Source organism: Ahaetulla prasina, chromosome 2, assembly GCF_028640845.1.
Source record: "Ahaetulla prasina isolate Xishuangbanna chromosome 2, ASM2864084v1, whole genome shotgun sequence".
Taxonomy (NCBI): Eukaryota; Metazoa; Chordata; class Lepidosauria; order Squamata; family Colubridae; genus Ahaetulla; species Ahaetulla prasina.
The window spans coordinates 270,606-290,344 of NC_080540.1; the positions used below are offsets into that span (position 1 = coordinate 270,606).

The following is a 19,739-nucleotide window of genomic DNA, read 5'->3' on the forward strand; positions in this document are numbered from 1 at the left end:
CAATGTGGCTCTGGGGCGGTGCTGCTACAGGCTCCGGAATGGCGGCACACTTTTCCTACTACTCCCGGAAACTCAACCTTCCGGCGCAACACTATCTGGGAAAAGAGTTGCTGGCTATCAAGGCTGCATTCGAGGCTTGGCGACACCATCTGGAGGGCCCGACATCAGGTGGAGGTCCGAGCGGACCATCGGAATCTCGAGCACCTCACCACAGCTCGGAAGTTAAACCAGCGGCAGATCCTGGTGCGTTGTTTTGCCGGTTCAACTTCCGTGACCTACATTCCCAGCGGTCACAACGGCGGATGCCCTGTCCAAGCCAGAGTACCTCTGCGCCAAGGACCCCCTTCCTCCACGGACAGTGCTGCGGCAGAAGCCTTGGCAGCAGAGCCAGTGGACTTGCGGGCCCAGGTGCGGCGCCAGGGCGCCTGGTCGCAGCAAAGGAGAGGCGGAGGTGGGCCCCGTCTCCTTGGACCTTGGAGGAGGACTTACTCAAGTTTGGCGATTATATGTGCCCACAGGACCACTCCGAGCCCTCGTCATGACCCAGTGCCACGACAACCCTGCAGCAGGACATTTTGGGTTCTTCAAGACCCTCCACCTGGTGACACGGACCTTTTGGTGGCCCAGTGCGGCATGATATACATGCCTCGTGACATCCTGCGTGCCGGCAAGCCAAGACCGCCACGGGGCCTCGCTCCTCCAACCCTTGCCACCCGACAGACCCTGGGGCGATCTCTATGGATTTCCTGACAGACCTGCCGCTCTGGGTTCACCAGTGCTGGTGGTGGTGGACATGCTCACCAAGATGGCACACTTCATGCCGCGGACTGCCCACAGCCGCAAAAGCGGCCCGTCTCTTTCTGCACATCTTCCGCCTCCATGGTCTACGGACAGGGTGGTTTCGGACCATGAGTTCAGTTCACAGCCCGCTTCTGGAAGAGCCTGATGGCGCGTTGGAGGTGCAGGTATGTCTGTCGTCATCGCACCATCCGGAGACCGGCGGGGTACAGAAGGTCATCGGTATACTGGAACAGTATCTCCGTTGCTTCATCAACCAGCAACAGGACAACTGGGCGACTACCTGTCTCTGGCGGAGTTTGCTTTTAACTCTCCTCTACTCAGATGACCCGTTCTTTGCCAATGTGGGGTACCATCCGCTCTTCCCTCTGGCACCACGGACTCTCCTGTTCCCAGCAGACCTTCCTGGCGGGTGCATGCGGTCCAACAGTTATCGTCAGCAGCTGAATCAAGGAGGACTACAACGGTCCGCTGACGCTCCCGGAACGCGCCCCGCTGGCAGTTGGAGACCGGTGTGGCTCTCCACCAAACACCTCCCGTCCGACCGCCGGTAAAGAAGTTGGACCACCGATTCATCGGCCCGTTCCTGTCGGTCATCAACCCGGTAGCCTACTGACCCTGCCACGATCCATGCGGATCCACCCGTTTTCACGGTCCCTTCTGGTTCCTGAGGCCACACGAGTCCCCTTGGTGCCCAACAGCACCGTCACTGTCGCCGAGGGCGGGTCGGAGGAATCTGAAGTCCACAGCGTACGAGACTCTCGCTGGCTAAAGGGTCGTTTCCAATATTTGATCGCGTGGAAGGGATCGGGACTGATTTCTCCTGGGTAGATGCCTCCGGCGTTCATGCCCTGACCTGGTGCAGGCCTTCCATGAGCAGAACCCAGCCCGACCGCATCCCGATCGTCAGCCCGGGGAAGGGCCCTGCGGTGAGGATAGTGTTGTGACCCAGGTTCCTGGACCCAGACTCCTGGACTCAGATGATTCAGAAATGAGGAGAAGACCTGGCAAGCCCTGCTTCTCTTGAGCCCTCCCTCCCTGGCACCCACTCAAAGGGAGGCGGCAAGGCCTGATTCTCCCGGCCTTCTTCTGATTTGGCGCCCAAGAACAGTTTTGGAGGGGCAAGATTACGAAGGCTTGATCGGCGTGGCAGCAGCGGAAGAGTTGGGACAAAGCCAAGTCATAATTGTCATGCAGTGACATCTGCAGAGACTATAAATAGGAGGCGGACTTCCTGGTTTTTGTCTCGGACAAAGCAATGAATTTGGCGCGATAACCTTCATGGAGGGAAGAATATATTCGTGAGTAATTCTGGCCTTATCTATAATTTCCTCGTTATCTCCAGAAACTTGGCAGGCCCGTGGGTACGTGGCCAGGACATGTATCTATGTAAATAAAAGGGAAAAAAGGAAGGCCTCTGACGGACTCTTTGCTGGGAGTATTGGAAGGAAACAGAACACATGCATCCAAGAGGATGCCTAAGTTGCATCTCTGTGAGGACTTGCCCCAATAGTCAGCAATGGAAAGCTGGCTGTACCGGGAAGCATCCACAGCCACTCGGTCTATTGAGCTGAAGTTTGTTCCTCCCCATCCAGACCTACGGCTTCCAGACACCAGGACATGGCGTCAGTGGCCTTGTTGGGGTGGCCTGGGGTGATATGTACAGCTGGGTGTCATCAGCATATAGATGACAACTCACCCCAAAGCCATGGATGATCTCACCCAGTGGCTTCATATAGATGTTGAGAGAAGAGGTGAGAGGACCCTGTGGCACCCCACATGGGAGGCGTGACCTCTGCCCTCCTGCCAACACCGTCTGCGACTGGTCGGAGAGATAGGAGAGCCACCGATAAATGGTGCCACTCCCATCCCCTGAGCCGTCGCAGCAGGATACCATGGTTGATGGTATCGAAAGCGCCGAGATCTAATAGGACTAGAGGAACAACCCCTGTCCCGAGCCCTCCAGAGATCATCAACCACGACCAAGGCCGTCTGTGCTGTAACCGGGCGGGCGGACTGGAACCCATCTAGATAGATAGTTTCATCCAGGTACTGAGGGAACACCATCTCAACAACCTTCGCCGTGAGCGAAGGTTGGAACAGGACGATAATTAGATAAAATGGCTGGATCCAGGAAGGCTTCTTGAGGAAGGGCCTCACCACTGCTTCTTTCAAGGTGGAAACACCCTCCATCAAAGAAGCATTAACAATTCACTGAAGCCACGTGTAACCTCCCGGTGGCCCAACCAGGAGGACACGGGTCCAATAAACATGTGGCATTCAGCCCCCACAGTATCCTGTCCATGTCCTCAGGAGTCACAGAATTGAACTCATCCCAGATGGAAACATCAAGACCAGCTCCGCCATCTCGCCCTACCTATCTGTCCAACTCTTCCGAATCTGAGCGATTTTATCTTGCAGATACTGTAAACTCCTCAGCTCGCCCTGCTGATCTTCCTCCTGATGAATAAGAGTCACAGCGGCTGGGTTATCTGCAGATGCAATGAGGGTGGAAAAATACTCGTTTGCCACCTTCATCACCAGATAGGTCTGAATTTGAGACCGCACTAGTGTCCGGTCAGATTCGGAGGTGGCCTCAATTACTCTCCAGGCGTTTCTCCGGCGCTTCTCTCAGCTCCTTGGAATACCAAGGAGCTAATCGAAGCGGCGCTGAGTCAGAGGCCGGCCGATCCAGAGCCCCGCGCCGCCTTCCCAGGCAGCGATAAGGTCCCAGTCGAGAGCGGGCCAAGTCCTCAGGTAGTGGCCCAAGCTCCATCTGGAACCTCTGGGTCCATCAGGCGCCTGGGACGGAACCAGTGAAGTCCCGTCTCCCTGCGCTGAGGGTGTGTTAGTCGAGTTGAAGAGAATGATCTGACCATGACAAGGGTTTAATAACTATATCCCTAATTCCAGATCATTCAACCACTGTCCAGAGTGAAAACCAAGTCCAGAGTGTTTCCCCGATGTGAGTGGGAACTGGGTCAGGTCCAGGGCCGTCATGGAGCTGTGACTCCCGAGCTGCCATGGACTCCTCACCCACCGATGGTTGAAATCCCCATGACCATAAGTCTGGGGTCTCAACCGCCATCCCAGCGATTACATCCAGCAGCTCGGGCAGGGCTGCTGTCACGTAACAAGGAGCCAGGTATGTGATCAGCAAGCCACCTGCCTCCCCAGGCCCCACTTCACAAGAGGATTCACATCCGCTATCTGTGGTACAGTGGTCTCCCTTGGTTCTAGACTCTCGTTGATAACAAGCCACCCCCTACCCTGGGCTCGGCTGATGCAATGCATGGAAACCTGGTGGGCACATTTCCACCAGGGAACTCCCTTCCGTGCCCAACCAGGTCTCCTGTGCCCATCAGGTCCGCACCCCCCTCTTGGATAAGATCACAAACGAGGGGGGCTTTATTTACCACGGACCTATGGCTTTGTGCAGACCCCAGTGAGCACAAGTGTCTCCTGTAGGAGCTGCATTGGCTGCCAATTTGCTTCCCGGTGCAATTAAAGGTGCTGATTGTCACCTTTAGCCCTTCATGGCTTGGGACCAGGTTATGTGAGGGACCATCTCTTACTGGTTACATCTGCCCAACCCACGAGAGTGTGGAGGCAGGGAATGTTGTGTGTCCCATCTCCTAGGAAGACACACCTGGTGAGGCCCAGAAGAAGGGCCTTCTCCATGGGGGCTCCCTGTCTGGAACATCATCCCCCGAGAGATTAGAATGGCCCCTACTCTAGCGCTCTTCTGGAAGGCGTTGAAGACCTGGTTCTGCCAGCGGGCCTGGGGAACCCAGAACGGGGTGGAGCCCATTAAATGGCTCCTGTGTGGTGCTGTCGCCAGTGCAGGGGGTGGGAGTGATTTTATTATTTTAATGTATTATATAATTCTCCTTTTATTAGTTTTATTATTTTAATATGGGTTTTTGTAAGCCGCCTTCAGTCGCCATGTGCAGATAGGCAGCATTTAAATTGTCTAAAATAAATAAATAAAACAATTATTTATTTTGAAATTATTTATTCCTTACAGAGAAACAAAGAATGAAATTTTCTGATTTTTATGATGGCGATCCAACAGCGGCTGAACCCCTAAATCAAGTAAGAAAGGGAAAAGTTATTCGATTTCTATTCTCCCTTCAGGAAGTGAAGTGGGTGTGCAGAGTGCTCTCTCCTTCTATTTCCCCCCTTGTTTGGACTGGATTATTTTTGTCTCCTTCCACAACATGGACAGCAGAATAGCAGGTTGAAGTTGCTGTCAGTCAACACAGCTTCCTCTGGTTATCTTGTTCTGCTAGGTGCTCCTCCAACTTTGCCTTTACAAGAAGCACTTTTAAAATTCTTCAACAATTAGGAATAAACTTTTCACAGTGGTATGAACTGCTGGACCACCTTTCTTTTTGTAATTAATTCAACCTCATAAAGTACAGATTAACAGTTGGAAGGGACCTTGTAGGTCATCTAGTCCAACCACCCTACACCATTTCTGACAGTTGGCAGTCTAGTCTCTTCTTGAAAGCTCCCAGTGATGAAGCTCCCACAACTTCTGTTCCATTGGTTGATTGCTCACACTGTCAAAAGTCTCCTTATTTCCAGGTTGAACCTCTCCTTGTTCAGTTTCCATCCATTATTCCTTGTTTGGCCTTGGTGCTTTGGAAAATAGCACCTCCTGTCTGTAGCCCTCAAATATTGGGGCTGCTATTGTGTCTCCCTGGTCCTTCTCTTCACTAGAGTAGTGTCCAGTTCCTGCAACCGTTCATCGTATGTTTTAGCCTCCAGTCCCCTCATTATCTTGGTTGCTCTTCTCTGCTCTCTTTCTAGAGTCTCAGGATCTTTTTACATCATGGCAATACTGGATGCAAAGTTCCTAAGTGTGGCCTTACCAAGGCATTATAAAGTGGTACTAACACTTCATGTGATCTTGATTCTATCCCCTCTTGATGCAGCCTATGATTCTGTTGGGTGTTTTTGGCAACTGTAGCACTGCTGGCTCATGTTTAAACGATTGTCCACTAGGACTCCAAGATCCCTGTTCCACTTTTGAGCCAGGTATCACCTATTCTGTGCCAGTGGATTTGGTTTTCTTTCCTAAATGTAGCACATTACATTTCTCAGCATTGAATTTCATTTTGTTAGAAGGTGCCAATCTGTCAGTTCTTCTATCTCAAGCCTATCTCCTGGAGTGTTGGTATTCCTGCCAATTTGGTCTTGTCTGCAAATTTGATGAATTCCTTCAACCCCTTGTCTAAATCATTGATGATTTAAAAGCCAACACAGGTCTGGGCTGCATAAACAGAGGGACAGAATCAAGATCACATGAAGTGTTAATACCACTTTATAATGCCTTGGTAAGGCTACACTTGGAATATTGCATTCAGTTTTGGTATACGATGTAAAAGATCTTGAGACTCTAGAGAGAGAAGAGCAACCAAGGTAATGAGGGACTGGAAAACATATGAAGAACGGTTGCAGGAACTCTAGTTTAATGAAAAGAAGGACTAGGGGAGACATGATAGAGTGTTCCAATATCTCAGGGGTTGCCACAAAGAAGAATGGCTGTTCTCCAAAGCACCTGAGGGTAGAAATCAATGGGTGAAAACTAATCAAGGAGAGAAGCAACTTGAACTAAGGAGAAATTTCCTGACATCAATTAAACAAAACAATAAGTGAACAACCTCAACCTGCAGAAGTTGTGAATGTTACTGGCCAAATTTTAGAAGAAAGAGTTGAGATAGCCATTTGTCTGCAATGGTGTGGATGTTTCCTGTCTGCAATGGTGTATTGAATAGCCTCAAGGTCCCTTCCAATTCTGTTATTATGTTATTTTGTTATGTTATATTATGTTATGAAGAGACCATGCGAATCCTCCTGTTCTGTTCTTTTTTCCATGTTCAGGAGAGTCTTGTGTCCTTCGAGGAGGTGGCTGTGTATTTCTCTGAGGAGGAATGGTCTCAGCTGGATCCTGCCCAGAAAGCGCTTCATTCGGAAGTCATGCTTGAAAACCATCGGAACGTGGTCTCTCTGGGTAAGAGTTTTCTAGTCCCCAATCAGAGAGTTCAAGAAGACAGATTAGTGATTTTTAATAAAAACTAACTATAATCAGATATCGTCTCCTGGAAAGGAAAAGGAAAGTATCTGGCCTTCTGGTACCCCAGGAAGTTTAGAATCAGTGTCTCTTTGCTTAGATGCTTTTGGGCCATTCCTTATCTGTATTTTTCCATTTCTATTTGAACTTACCTGTGGAGGATGAGAAGAATGGGGTGTGCTTTTATGTGTCCTCTGGAGATCATATGTTATTTGTCCTCTGAAACCTCCCCAAACTGTGTGAGAACAGAACTTTCACGCTCAGGCCATGGAGGTGGAATCTCCCACTCCAATTCAAGAACAAAGGCCTCTTGAAGTGTGCCTCAGAGCATCCTAGGGGACAGGTGATCCCTCAGTGACGACAGTTCACTAAGCAACCATTCCAAGTTACGACCTAACTGTCTCCCAAGTACTTAAGACTCAGTACTGAAAATACAAATGTTACAGCACCGCGGCCGTCGTTCATACTTACAAATGACAGCAGAGGCGTTGCAACATGTACCCCCACCCCAACTGGCTGGGACTTACTTTACGAGGATGAAGCGAGCTGTCGGTTCCTTTGCCTGCTTGGGTGCCTACAGAGGCCTAAAGTAGTGAGAGATACGCAAGATCAATAGTGGGAAATCTGGCACTAGTCATCTCACATGAACTCGCATTACACTGCTTTAGGCCTCTTTTCTCTGCTAACCAAGGCCTGCACAAGCTCCACGGAAAAATTGTTTGGAAACAAAGGGAAGGCCTCTTTGTTTTCAGAGACTTTTGCCCTGGATCTCGTGCAGTCCTCAGTTTGTAGGGAATACAGGACTAAAGTACTGCAGTGCAAGATCCTAGAAGGTCATTAGTGTGAGATCTTGCACTTCTCGTCTTGTGTGATCTCACGCTAAAGTAGTTTAGGCCTCCGTTCTCTGCAAACGGAAGCCTGTACCAGATCCGGCCAAAATGCCCTTGCCAACCGATGAGTACTTTGGGGCAGTGAAATAGTCATTCTTGAAGCCTCCCAACCTTTCCAATTTCAGTGCAAAGACATTTACAAGCTAATGGGAGGCTTCAAGCAAGGGACTTTGCTCCAAAGTCTCATCCCTGGGATCAAGGAACGAGCCGAGCGGTAGTCTTGCCTGCCAGACAGACGCCATGGAGCAGCTGCTCCAAGGTACACTTGGGAAGAAAGAGCTTGTTTCAAAATTGTTTCAGTTCTCACAGGTCTCTGCTGAAATTAACCCACCTCAATAAATCTTCTTTTCTCCTTATTCCTCCTTGGATGTTTCCCCTGATTATTCCATGACTCAAAACAGACTTTGTTTGAGGTTTGCACATATATAGACGGTTGTAAAGAAAGAGATGTTTTCTAGATATTTTCAAAGCTTTCAGGACTCATGAATATAGAAATCATTCTGTCTATATCACACCACTGTAAGCATGCAAACATAAAATATAACGGAATTTTGGAAAAATTCAGAAGGAAATTCACTTGACTTCCTACAGTTTGATCTTTTTCTCTAACCTTGTTATCATTTTTATTTCTCTTTTGCTTTGAAGGTAATAATAGTCAGAAGAATCAAGATTCCTGTGAACTATTCCAAGTGATCAATGCTAAAGATGGAACAGAGAAGTTTGGAATTCGAATGGAATTAGAAACCCATGATAGAAACCAGTCAAATGATAGGAATCAGGAAAGCTCATCTTCCGCTAATGCTCTGATACAAAACTTTCATGCCGAACAGGAGAAAATAAGGAAAAAATATATTGGGAAAAGTTTGAAGCCAATCAAAGCTAAATTACTAGTAAAAGAACACTATTTAAGCCAAAATGAAGGAGAAGATGATATAAGAAGACACAACGGAAAAAGTTACAATGTGACATTCATTCCTTCTCTTGGAAATAAGTTCCTTACACCTCAAAAAATGATTGACGCAAAAGTAAAGCCTTATCAATGTTTGGAATGTGGAACATGTTTTAGAACAAGCAGGCAACTTACTTCCCATGAAAGGACTCACACTGGGGAGAAGCTATACAAATGCAGAGAGCCTGGTAACAGGTTCAGAAGACTTAGTAATCTTATTTCCCATAAAAGGATCCACTCAGGAGAGAAACCGTATGCATGGTGTGGAAAGACCTTTGCTTATAGTAATGTACTTATCCACAAAATGATCCACACAGGGAAAAACCATTTAAATGCATGGTGTGGAAAGACCTTTGCTCAGAGGTCATATTTCCATAAGAGGATCCACACAGGGGAGAAGCCATATAAATGCATGGAATGTGGAAAGACCTTTGCTCAAAGAAGTAATCTTATTCGCCATAAGAGGATCCACATAGGGCAGAAGCCGTATAAATGCATGGAGTGGAAAGACCTTTGCTCAGAGGTCTTATTGCCATAAGAGATCCACACAGGGAGAAGCTGCATGGAGTGTGGAAAGACCTTTGCTCAAAGTAATGCTATCCATGAGATCCACACAGGGAAAAAACCATTTAAATGCATGGAGTGTGGAAAGACCTTTGCTCAAAGACATATTCGCCATAAGAGGATCCACACAGGGGAGAAGCCATATAAATGCATGGAGTGTGGAAAGGCCTTTGCTCAAAGAGGTCATCTTATTTCCCATAAGAGAATCCACACAAGGGAGAAATGCATGGTGTGGAAAGACCTTTGCTAGAGTGGTCATCACAATAAGCTCACACAGGAGAAAAGCCTATAAATGCATGGAGTGTGGAAAGACCTTTGCTCAAAGAGGTCATCTTATTCGCCATAAGAGGATCCACACAGGGGAAAAGCCATTTAAATGCATGGAGTGTGAAAAGACCTTTGCTCAAGAGGATCTTACTTCCCATAAAGGATCCACACAGGGAGAAAGTTATAAATGCATGGAGTGTGGAAAGACCTTTGCTCAAAGAGGTTCTTATCCATAAGATCCACACAGGAGAAAGTATAAATGCATGGAGTGTGGAAAGACCTTTGCTTGCAGACTCAATAATCACAATAGCTCCACAGGAAAAGCCATTTAAATGCATGGGTGTGGAAAGACCTTTGCTCAAAGAGGTCATCTTATTCCCATAAGAGGATCACACAGGAGAAGCCATTATAAATGCATGGAGTGTGGAAAGACCTTTGCTCAAGGTAATCTTATTTAAGAGGATCACACAGGAGAAGTTTATAAATGCATGGAGTGTGGAAAGACCTTTGCTCAAGAGGTCATCTTATTCCATAAGATGATCCACACAGAGAAGCCATTTAAATGCATGGAGTGTGGAAAGACCTTTGCTCAAGAGGTTCTCTATTTCATAAGAGATCCACACAGGGAGAAACCATAAATGCATGGAGTGCGGAAAGGTCTTTGCTCGTAACAGTGGCCTAAGAATACATAAAAGGATCCACACAGGGGAGAAGCTGTATAAATGCATGGAGTGTGGGAAAACGTTTACGCATAGCAGTGGACTCAGTAATCACAATAAGCTACACACAAGAGAAAAGTCCTATAAATGCATGGAGTGTGGAGAGACCTTTGCTCAAAGAGGTCATCTTATTCGCCATAAGGTGATCCACACAGGGGAGAAGCCATTTAAATGCATGGAGTGTGGAAAGACCTTTGCTCAAAGAAGTAATCTTACTTCCCATAAGAGGATCCACACAGGGGAGAAGCCGTATAAATGCATGGAGTGTGGAAACACCTTTGCTAAAAGAGGTCATCTTATTTCCCATAAGAGGATCCACACAGGGGAAAAGCCATATAAATGCATGGAGTGTGGAAAGACCTTTGTTCGAAGAGGTCATCTTATTAAGGATCACACAGGGGAAGCCATATAAATGCATGGTGTGAAAAACCTTTGCTCAAAGAGATCATCTTATTCATAAGATGATCCACACAGGAGAAGCCATTTAAATGCATGGAGTGTGGAAAGACCTTTGCTCAAAGAGGTCTCCATAAGGTGATCCACACGGGAAAGCATATAAATGCATGGAGTGTGGAAAGGTCTTTGCTCGTAACAGTGGCCTAAGAATACATAAAGGATCCACACAGAAGCTGTATAAATGCATGGTGTGGAAAAACGTTTATGTAGCAGTGGACTCAGTAACCACTCCACAGAGAAAAGTCCTATAAATGCATGAAGTGTGGAAAGACCTTTGCTCAAGAGGTCATCTTATTTCACATAATGATCCACACAGGAAAAGCCATTTAAATGCATGGAGTGTGAAGACCTTGCTCGTAACAGTGGCCTAAGAATACATAAAAGGATCCATACAGGAGAAACCAATGCATGGAGTGTGGAAAGACCTTTGCTCATAACAGTAGCCTAAGAATACACAAATGGATACACAGGGAGAAGCCGTATAAATGCATGGAGTGGAAGTGCTTTGCTCAAAGTGAGGTCTTTCTTCTCATAAATGGATCCATGCTTGTGAAACTATATAACAATAGTAATTCCATAGACATATACTCCAAAATGCTTTGCTCTTTGAGCAGTTTGTCAGTATATGGTCAATCCTCATTTTACACCTCAGAAGGATGAAAATCTGAATCAACCATGAGCCTGTCCAAATGAAACTCCTGGCTGTGGGCAATTAAGTACTATTCTAGAGCCTCACCATGTATATGCATATTGTCTTTCTGATCTAAATGAGATAAGGTTGAATCCAGTGGTGAAATCTTTTTACTACTGGTTCTGTGGCATGGTTTGATGGGCATGGCAGAAGGATACTGCAAATCCATTACCTCCCACTTCTGGGGAAGGATATTATCTCTAGCATCCCACTGGGGTCAGCCAGAGGTGATATTTGCAGTTCCGAACTACTCAAAATTTCCACTATCGGTTCTCCAGAACCTTTCAGAACCTCTTTTACACCTGGGCAGGAAAAAGAGTACCTGAAACCTGGGTCAAAAACAGTAACTGTGAGAAGGACCTTGGAGTCTGAATGGATGAGTTACCTGTGTGCAGCAGCAGCCAAAAAAGCTAATAAAATTCTTGGTTGTGTAAACAGAAGCATAGAATTAAAATCACATGAAAAATATTTTAGAAAAATGTCTTATGTCTTGAAATGACATCAATTCGTGAGGTCAGCAGTGGTCCTTCCTATGCCTTGTTTTCAGGTACTCAATATGCCTCCTCCTCAGAGTCTCTGGGCTAATTACTCAGCTGGAGGAAATTCAGAGTGCTCTGAGTTTGATGTTGTCCAGTTCTTTATTTGGCTCAACTGAAAGGGATTAGGAGAGAATGAGAGTAGAGAAATCAGAGAGAGATCAGATGAGGAGAGAGAATAATAACAGAGAGAGAATCAGAGAGAAGTCAGAATGAGAAATTAAGAAAGACATGTAAGAAAGGAAACAGGAAAAGAGAATGAGAAGAGAGAGAATGGTGGGAAGACAGAATGAGAGAAGTGGGAGAGAATGACAGAATGAAAAGAAAGAGATGAGAATTGGGAAGAGAGAGATGGAGAGTAAAGAGAGTAAAAGAAAAGAATGAGAAAGGGGAGAAAAGATGAGATAATGAATGGAAGAATTCAGTTTGGAAGGCAATTTTCTTTTTGTCTTAACTGCCACATATTTAACTGGGGAGTTGGATTGTTCTAAAGTTAGCAAAAACATTCCATGTTCAGGACTTTCTGAGTCTGAGGTAGACAGACTGTATCCAATCTTAACAGGGAAAGAGAAGAATGAGAGAAAATGAAGAGAGAGAAGAGAGAGAAGAATGAGAGAAAGGAGAGAAAGAATGAGAAAGAGAGAAGATGAGAGAATGAGAGACAAGAATACATAAGAAAAAGAGAGAAAATGCCTGAGGACTCCATCCCATCACTGGGAGTCAGGTGCTTCAGCACCTTTGATTTTTAGTGGTCCATGATTTGAAATTACACTGGTCCTGGATCCAGGTTGGGACCCTTCTGAACCTGATGGCTAACCTTTTGCCAGGCAGGTGGAGGTGTCACACACAAGCATGCCCACAGATAATTCTATGCATCATGCAATCCTCCCCTTCTGGCATGTGATGGCCCATTAGGCTTTTCTCACTGGCTCAGATCTGGGAATGAAAACAGCCATTTAACAGGGAGGAATGTTAGATGTAATATGACATCTCAATAAAACCTGAAGGTTGTACCATGAACAATCTTTCATGTAGAGGATATGCACCAAGACAAATTCCTTGTGTGTCCAATCAGGCCAATAAAATTTTCTTCTATTCTTCTATTCTAATAAAATGTGACTTTGAGGAAATCCAAGCCTCAGGAGTTTTCTTTATTGAGGTATTACTTGAAACCCAACATTCTATTCTGTTGAAGGAAATAGAATTGAAAGAAATAAAAATGAACAATACAGAACAATGATGTAGTCCTGGACTTGTGACAAATTGAGATCAACATTTCTGTTGTTAAGGAAACATTTGTTAAGTGAGTGCCCATTTATGACTTTCTTGCCCGGTAAGTGAATCACAGAGGTTATTATAACAGTTAAGTGAATCTGGTTTATTGATTTTGCTGGTGAGAAGTTTGCAAGGATCACTGGACTGTGACTGTCATAAATGAGTCAGCTGTGCTGAATTTTGATCAGACCATAAAGATACTGCAACAGTTGCAAGAGAACAACAGAAGCCATTTTCAATTTTATAAGGTCACTGAATGAACTGTTGTAAGTCTAGGACTATCTGAAACTTAAAGGAATACTGTTATCAATTTTCCTTTTTGATGCTTCCTCTGTTGTGACCCAAGCCCAAGTATAGACTTAGTCCGAAAAAACAGCACAATGTTGAGACTAGAAGAGTGCGAGAAACAGATGATTAGAGGACTCTAAAACATGATTTAACCATATGTCTAGTTTAATAAAAGGACTAGGGAGACATGATAGCTGTGTTCCAATATCTCAGGGGTTGCCACAGAAGTCGGCTGTTCTCCAAAGCACCTGAGGGTAGAACAAGAAGAAGCAATGGTGAAACTGATCAGAAGCAACTTAGAACTAAGAGAAATTTCCTGACAGAGAACAATTAATGTGGAACGACTTATAGTTGTGAATGCTCCAACACTGGAAATTTTAAAGAAAAGGATAACCATCTGACTGAGATGGTGTAGTTCCTGCCTGGGCAGGGGTTGACTAGAAGGCCTCCAAGGTCCTTCCAACTCTGTTGTTATGGCTTTCTTAGAACAGCTGGCACACTTTTGCAGGGACTGGGCCAGACAATTGGAAGGAAGTTGGAGGTCTTCCCATACTTAAAACTCTCACTTCAGACAATGGTTTATCACATGAAATTTTAACAATCCCAAAGTTCCAAGAGGTTCCTGGTCTCGTCTTCTGCCCTCACTGTTCTTTCTTCAGCGTTTCAGCAGGCACAGGACGGATCGAGGGTGCTCCTTGTGAGGCTGAGCCTTGATTTGGAAGGCAGCTGTATGTAGAATTAAAAATAAAATTGACAGAAATTCCATTTTCCAGATTGTGGCTTCCCTGTGTGTTCCATCTTCCTCACTTAAGACCAAGTTTAACAACCGCAAGACACAAGCTGTGTTTCCCAGAGAGCCTCCTGGTCCTTCTCTTGACTGACTGGCTGTTTCTGACAGGATTTGGCCTTTGAGGCCTCTAATCTCTGAGCTTTTAGGGCGGTTCTTCTTGAGAAGTGAGTTCAAATCCTCCAAAGTGATTTTCTCCATCTCCAAACGGTTCCTGGACAGGAAGAAGAAGATCAGCGCAGACTCTGGAACAAGCCTTTGTCTGCCAGGAGCCATGGAGACTTTCCCCACTCGCCATCATCCCTGCCCTCTCCTTCCCTCAGACGCGCTCTTTCCCGCCCTTTCTACAATCCTGGCCCCTAATCCACCAGGGGCGCCTCAAGAGACTAAATCAGGCTGGTCACTGGAGGTGAACGTCACAACTGCCTTCCAGGAGACTGGGAAGGAAGTGACGTCACAAACGTTTGCTCTAGGACACTCGCTCTCCTTAACCCTGGCTCCGCAGAGGCGGAGAGGCTGCAGAGAGTCTGGCAGGGAGATCCAGACGTGCCCAGGTGAGTTGGGGCTCTTCCCGCAAAGGGAGGCGGAGGAGGAGAAGGCCTCCTCCGGCTTCCTGGTCCCATGTAGCCGCCTCTGTGAGCCCAGTGGGGAGGAGGTCCCTGCGGAGGCCCAGGAGGGAGAAGCCGGGCGAGGAGGCAGGATTCACCAGGCTGAGGGCCCCATCCTGTCTCCGGAGGGGAAGCGGGCGGCCTCTCCAGCCTCCTTCCGGCCCTGCTGGGATGAGCTGCTTGGGGCTCAGGCAGGTTGGGTGAAGGTTGTTTTGAATTCTTTCTAATTCTAATTGTTTTTCTTCCCATCTCAGATACAGAAACTTGCCATTTGAAATCTTTGGCAAAATTTTCTCTTGCTGGGAAAAAAAGGAGTCACTTGAGGATCAGAGTCCTGAGGCAAATGGTCCCGTGAAGGAAAAATCTGACCCAGAAGAGTCCTTGGAGCCATTTGGAGTTGCTCTGCAGGAGAGAAAGGATGGAGACACAACCTTTGGGAAAGGAAGGGCGGAAAGGCCCTTCAGCTGCTCAGCCTGGGAAGCTCTGGACAAGGACTGGGCAGAAGATCCTGGAGGAGGAAACCATCCTCCTTCAGAAGTTCAGCCCTGGAATTTCATCCAATATCGGAGGCTGAGGGTCCCAGGTGCTTTGCAGCCGACTCCATGACTTTTTGCAGGCGATGGTTGAGACCAGAAAAGCACCAAAGCCCAGATGCTGGACCTGGTGGTTCTGGAGCAGTTCCTGGCTCTTCTGCCCCAGAGATGGAGAACTGGGTGGAGTGAGCAGAGACTAGCTCCCAGGCGGTGGCTCTGGTGGAAGGCTTCCTCTTGAGCCAGGGAGGGCAGAAAGACAGGTGAGATAGGTGAGATACTTTAGGGGCTCAAAGACAACAGAGAATGTGTTTGAATATCCCTCCTTCCCAAACCTCTGACATTCATAATAGGTGGCGGCTCCCACCTATTCTTGTAGGACATTGTTCCATTGTTTTCACTCAAACACTGATGGATATTGGGGCTTTGAGGTTGTGTTCATATAGGAATCCACTTTCGTGATATTTTAATTCTGCTTCTTTCTTCCTTCCTCCTATTGAAAGTGCTGCTCTGTGGAGATCAGAGATCCTGAGGGAAAGAGGAACCCATCAAACTCCCCTCAGGAGCTATTTTTTAGGAGGATCCCTTGGGAGGATAAAAGTCAGGACACCTCAGGAGGTAATTGAAGATCCTATGATTACCCATCTGTCTTACCTTCGCCCTCTCTTCTCTTCTATACAATGCCTCTCCCTATTTATAGTTCTCCAGACAAATTGCATCTTCAGATAATCGCCCAGGGACCCTCTTTAGGTGAGCCTCCTCCTCCTGGGGAAGGGGGAGATTGTGCTCCACCTGAAGGGGCCTGCCGAGGAATTGGTGCATTTTTTGAAAGATAAAATTGCTTGACTTCATTCCCAGGTGGATTCTGGCATAGTTCCTCGTCCGATGGAAGCCCCTGAGGCAGGTTCTTGCTTTATTATCTGGGAACGGTTTGGCCCTGTTGCTCCTGAGGAAGTAGACAGGATCCTAGGGAGGATGCATGCAAGCACCTGCGTTTTAGACCCATGTCCCGCCTGGCTTGTGAAAGCTTCCTGGGAGGTGACAGGTGGATGGATGCTGGCGGTCATTAAGGCTTCCCTACAGGAGGGGGCAGTTCACCAGCACTTGAAAGAGGCTCTGGTCCACCCTCTTCTTAACAAGCCATCGCTGGATTCCACCCTGTGGAATAATTTCCAACCTGTCTCCAATCTTCCCTTTTTGGGGAAGGTGGTTGAGAAGGTGGTTGTGCAGCAGCTCCAGAGGTGGTTTTTATTTTATGTTTGTTTATATCTAGTGTGTACTGTTGGCTGAATTAGTCATTGACAGGTGACTCATCAGTCAAGATTCAGGCCTGAATTTGGGACAGAATCAGCATTGGTTGTGCTTTGGTGATCTCTGGCAGAGCCATACTTGACCTCTGGCATTGATACCATCGACCATGGTATTCTCCTGGGCGGTGATGTTCTGTTTCCTCCCCAATACTCCCAGCAAAGAGTCAGTCAGAGGCCTCTTTTCTCCTTTTATTTACATAGAAAATGTCCTGGCCACGTCTACCCACGGGCCTGCCAAGTTTCTGGAGAATGAATTATAGATAAGGCCAGAATTACTCACGAATATATTCTTCCCTCCATTGAGGTGCCAATTATATTGCTTTGTCCAAGACAAAAACCAGGAAGTCCGCCTCCTATTTATAGTCTCTGCAGATGTCACTGCATGACAATTATGACTTGGCTTTCCCCAACACTCTTCTGCTGCGGATCCTTCCATCACTCAAAACTGTTCTTGGCGTTGCCAAATCAGAAGAAGGCTCAGGAATCAGGTCTTGCCGGCCTCCTCCTCCCTTTGAGTGGGTGCCAGGAGGAAAGGGCTCAAGAGAAACAGGGCTTGCCAGGTCTTCTCCTCACTTTCTGAATCATCGAGTCCAGGAGTCTGGGTCCAGGAACCTGGGTCACAACACTATCCTTCATCGCAGGGCCCTTCCCCGGGCTGGATCGGGATGCGGTCGGGCTGGGTTCTGCTCATGGAAGGCCTGCACCAGGTCAGGGCATGAACGTTGAGGCATCTACCCAGGAGAAATCAGTCCTATCCCTTCCACGCGATCAAATATTGGGCGACCTTCAGCCAGGGAGTCTCGTACGCTGTGGACATTCCTCCAACCCGTCCTCGGACAGTGGGTGCTTTGGGCACCGAAGGGGACTCGGTGTGGCCTCAGGAACCAGAAGGGACCGGTGAAAGAGGTGGATCCGCATGGATCGTGGCAGGTCAGTCGGTAGGCTACCGGGTTGATGACTGCCTCAACAGGAGCGATGGTCGCTGGTCCAACTTTTTACGGCGGTCGGATGGGAGGTGTTTGGTGGAAGCCACCCGGTCTCCAACTGCCAGCAGGCGTTGCCGCCGGATGGTTGGCGGACGTTGTAGTCCTCCTTTGCCCGATCCAGCTGCTGGACCAACTGTTGGACCGCATGCAATTCCGTCAGGAAGGTCTGCGTTCAGGAACAGGAGAATCCGGTGGTGCCAGAGGAAGAGCGGATGGTACCCCATTGGCAAACGGGGTCATCTGAGTAGAGTGTGCTGAGAGTTGTTAAAAGCAAACTCCGCCAGGGACAGGTAATCGGCCCAGTTGTCCTGTTGCTGGTTGATGAAGCAACAGATACTGTTCCAGGATACCGATGACCTTCTCTGTACTCGTGTCCGGATGGTGCGATGACGACAGACACCTGCACCTCCAGCCATCAGGCTCTTCCAGAAGCGAGCTGTGAACTGAACTCCACGGTCCGAAACCACCCTGTCCGGTAGACCATGGAGGCGGAAGATGTGCTGCAGAAAGAGACGGGCTGCTTTTGCGGCTGTGGGCAGTCCGCGGCATGGGATGAAGTGTGCCATCTTGGTGAGCATGTCCACCACCACCAGCACTGGTGAACCCAGAGGACGGCGGCAGGTCTGTCAGGAAGTCCATGGAGATCGCCCCAGGGTCTGTCGGGTGTCGGCAAGGGCTGGAGGAGCCCGGAGGGGCCCCGTGGCGTCTTGGCTTGCCGGCATGGTACAGCAGGATGTCACGTAGGCATGTACATCATGCCACACTCGGGGCCACCAAAAGGTCCGTGTCACCAGGTGGAGGGTCTTGAAGAACCCGAAATGTCCTGCTGCAGGGTTGTCGTGGCACTGGGTCATGACGAGGGCTCGGAGTGGTCCTGTGGGCACATATATCGCCCAAACTTGAGTAAGTCCTCCTCCAAGGTCCAAGGAGACGGGGCCCACCTCCGCCTCCTTTGCTGCGACCAGGCGTCCTGGCGCTGCGCCTCGCACCTGGGCCCGCAAGTCCACTGGTTCCCGTGCTGCGGCCAAGGCTTCGCCGCAGCACTGTCCGTGGAGGAAGGGTCTTGGCGAGAGGTACTCTGGCTTATGGGACAGGGCATCCGCCTCCGGTGACCGCTGGGAATGTAGGTCACGCGTTGAACCGGCAAAACAACGACCACCGGATCTGCCGCTGGTTCAACTTCCGAGCTGTGGTGAGGTGCTCGAGATTCCGATGGTCCGCTCGACCTCCACCTGATGTCGGGCCCTCCAGATGGTGTCGCCAAGCCTCGAATGCAGCCTTGATAGCCAGCAACTCTTTTCCCAGATAGTGTGCGCCGGAAGGATTGAGTTTCTGGGAGTAAGAGGGAAAAGTGTGCCGCCATTCGCCGGAGCCTGTAGCAGCACCGCCTCCCAGAGCCACATTGGACTCTGTTTCCACCACAAAAGGCCGGAGCGGGTCGGGATGGCTCAGGACGGGTTCCGTGACGAAGGCTTTCTTGAGGGCTGTGAATGCTTCTTGCTGGGGACCCCACCGAACGCAACCTTCTTCCTGAGGAGCTGGGTAAGTGGAGCTGCCAGTGTGGCAAAGCCCGGATGAAGGTCCGTAGTAGTTGGCGGTCAGCAGGCGCTGAACATCCTTCACCCGACGAGGGTTCAGCTACACAAAGCTTCTACTTTACATGGGTCCATATTATGCCCTCGGGCGAGATGATATGCCCGAGGAATTCTATGGAAGTCCGGAAGAAGACGCATTTCTCCAGCTTTGCATTGAGTTGTTGCTCCCGCAAGCGTTGCAGAACCAGACCGACGTGTCGAAGGTGGCTTTCCCTGGACTGGGAGTAAATCAGGATGTCGTTCAGGTAGATAACCATGAACCGATCCAACATGTCTCGGAACACGTCGTTCATGAAGTGCTGGAAAACGGCGGGAGCGTTGGTCAACCCAAATGGCATGACAGTGTATTCGTAGTGTCCGTATCGGGTGCCGAATGCCGTCTTCCATTGGTCTCTTTCTCGCATCCGCACC

The 19,739-nt window shown here is 48.3% G+C and overlaps 2 protein-coding genes across 4 annotated transcripts in view; both read left to right on the forward strand.

Moving 5' to 3' along the window:
• The window catches only part of LOC131192751 (zinc finger protein 493-like), a 213,528-nt gene that overhangs the window by 15,635 nt on the left and 178,154 nt on the right, over nt 1-19,739 (forward strand). The window contains exons 3-5 of one of the 3 annotated variants that reach the window (XM_058172241.1): nt 4,826-4,893; nt 6,688-6,817; nt 8,413-8,925. In XM_058172241.1, the coding sequence (XP_058028224.1) occupies nt 4,826-4,893; nt 6,688-6,817; nt 8,413-8,925 (711 nt within the window). Of the gene's footprint in view, nt 1-4,825; nt 4,894-6,687; nt 6,818-8,412; nt 8,926-19,739 lie in introns of those variants that run through there. The other 2 variants (XM_058172240.1, XM_058172239.1) reach the window with 2 other exon arrangements.
• LOC131191486 (zinc finger protein 726-like) lies at nt 9,057-10,678 on the forward strand (the record flags this gene model as incomplete). Its single annotated transcript, XM_058169673.1, has 4 exons — nt 9,057-9,217; nt 9,275-9,504; nt 9,566-9,647; nt 10,177-10,678. Coding segments are annotated over 4 exons (975 nt in total), but the record flags the coding sequence as incomplete, so codon positions are not given.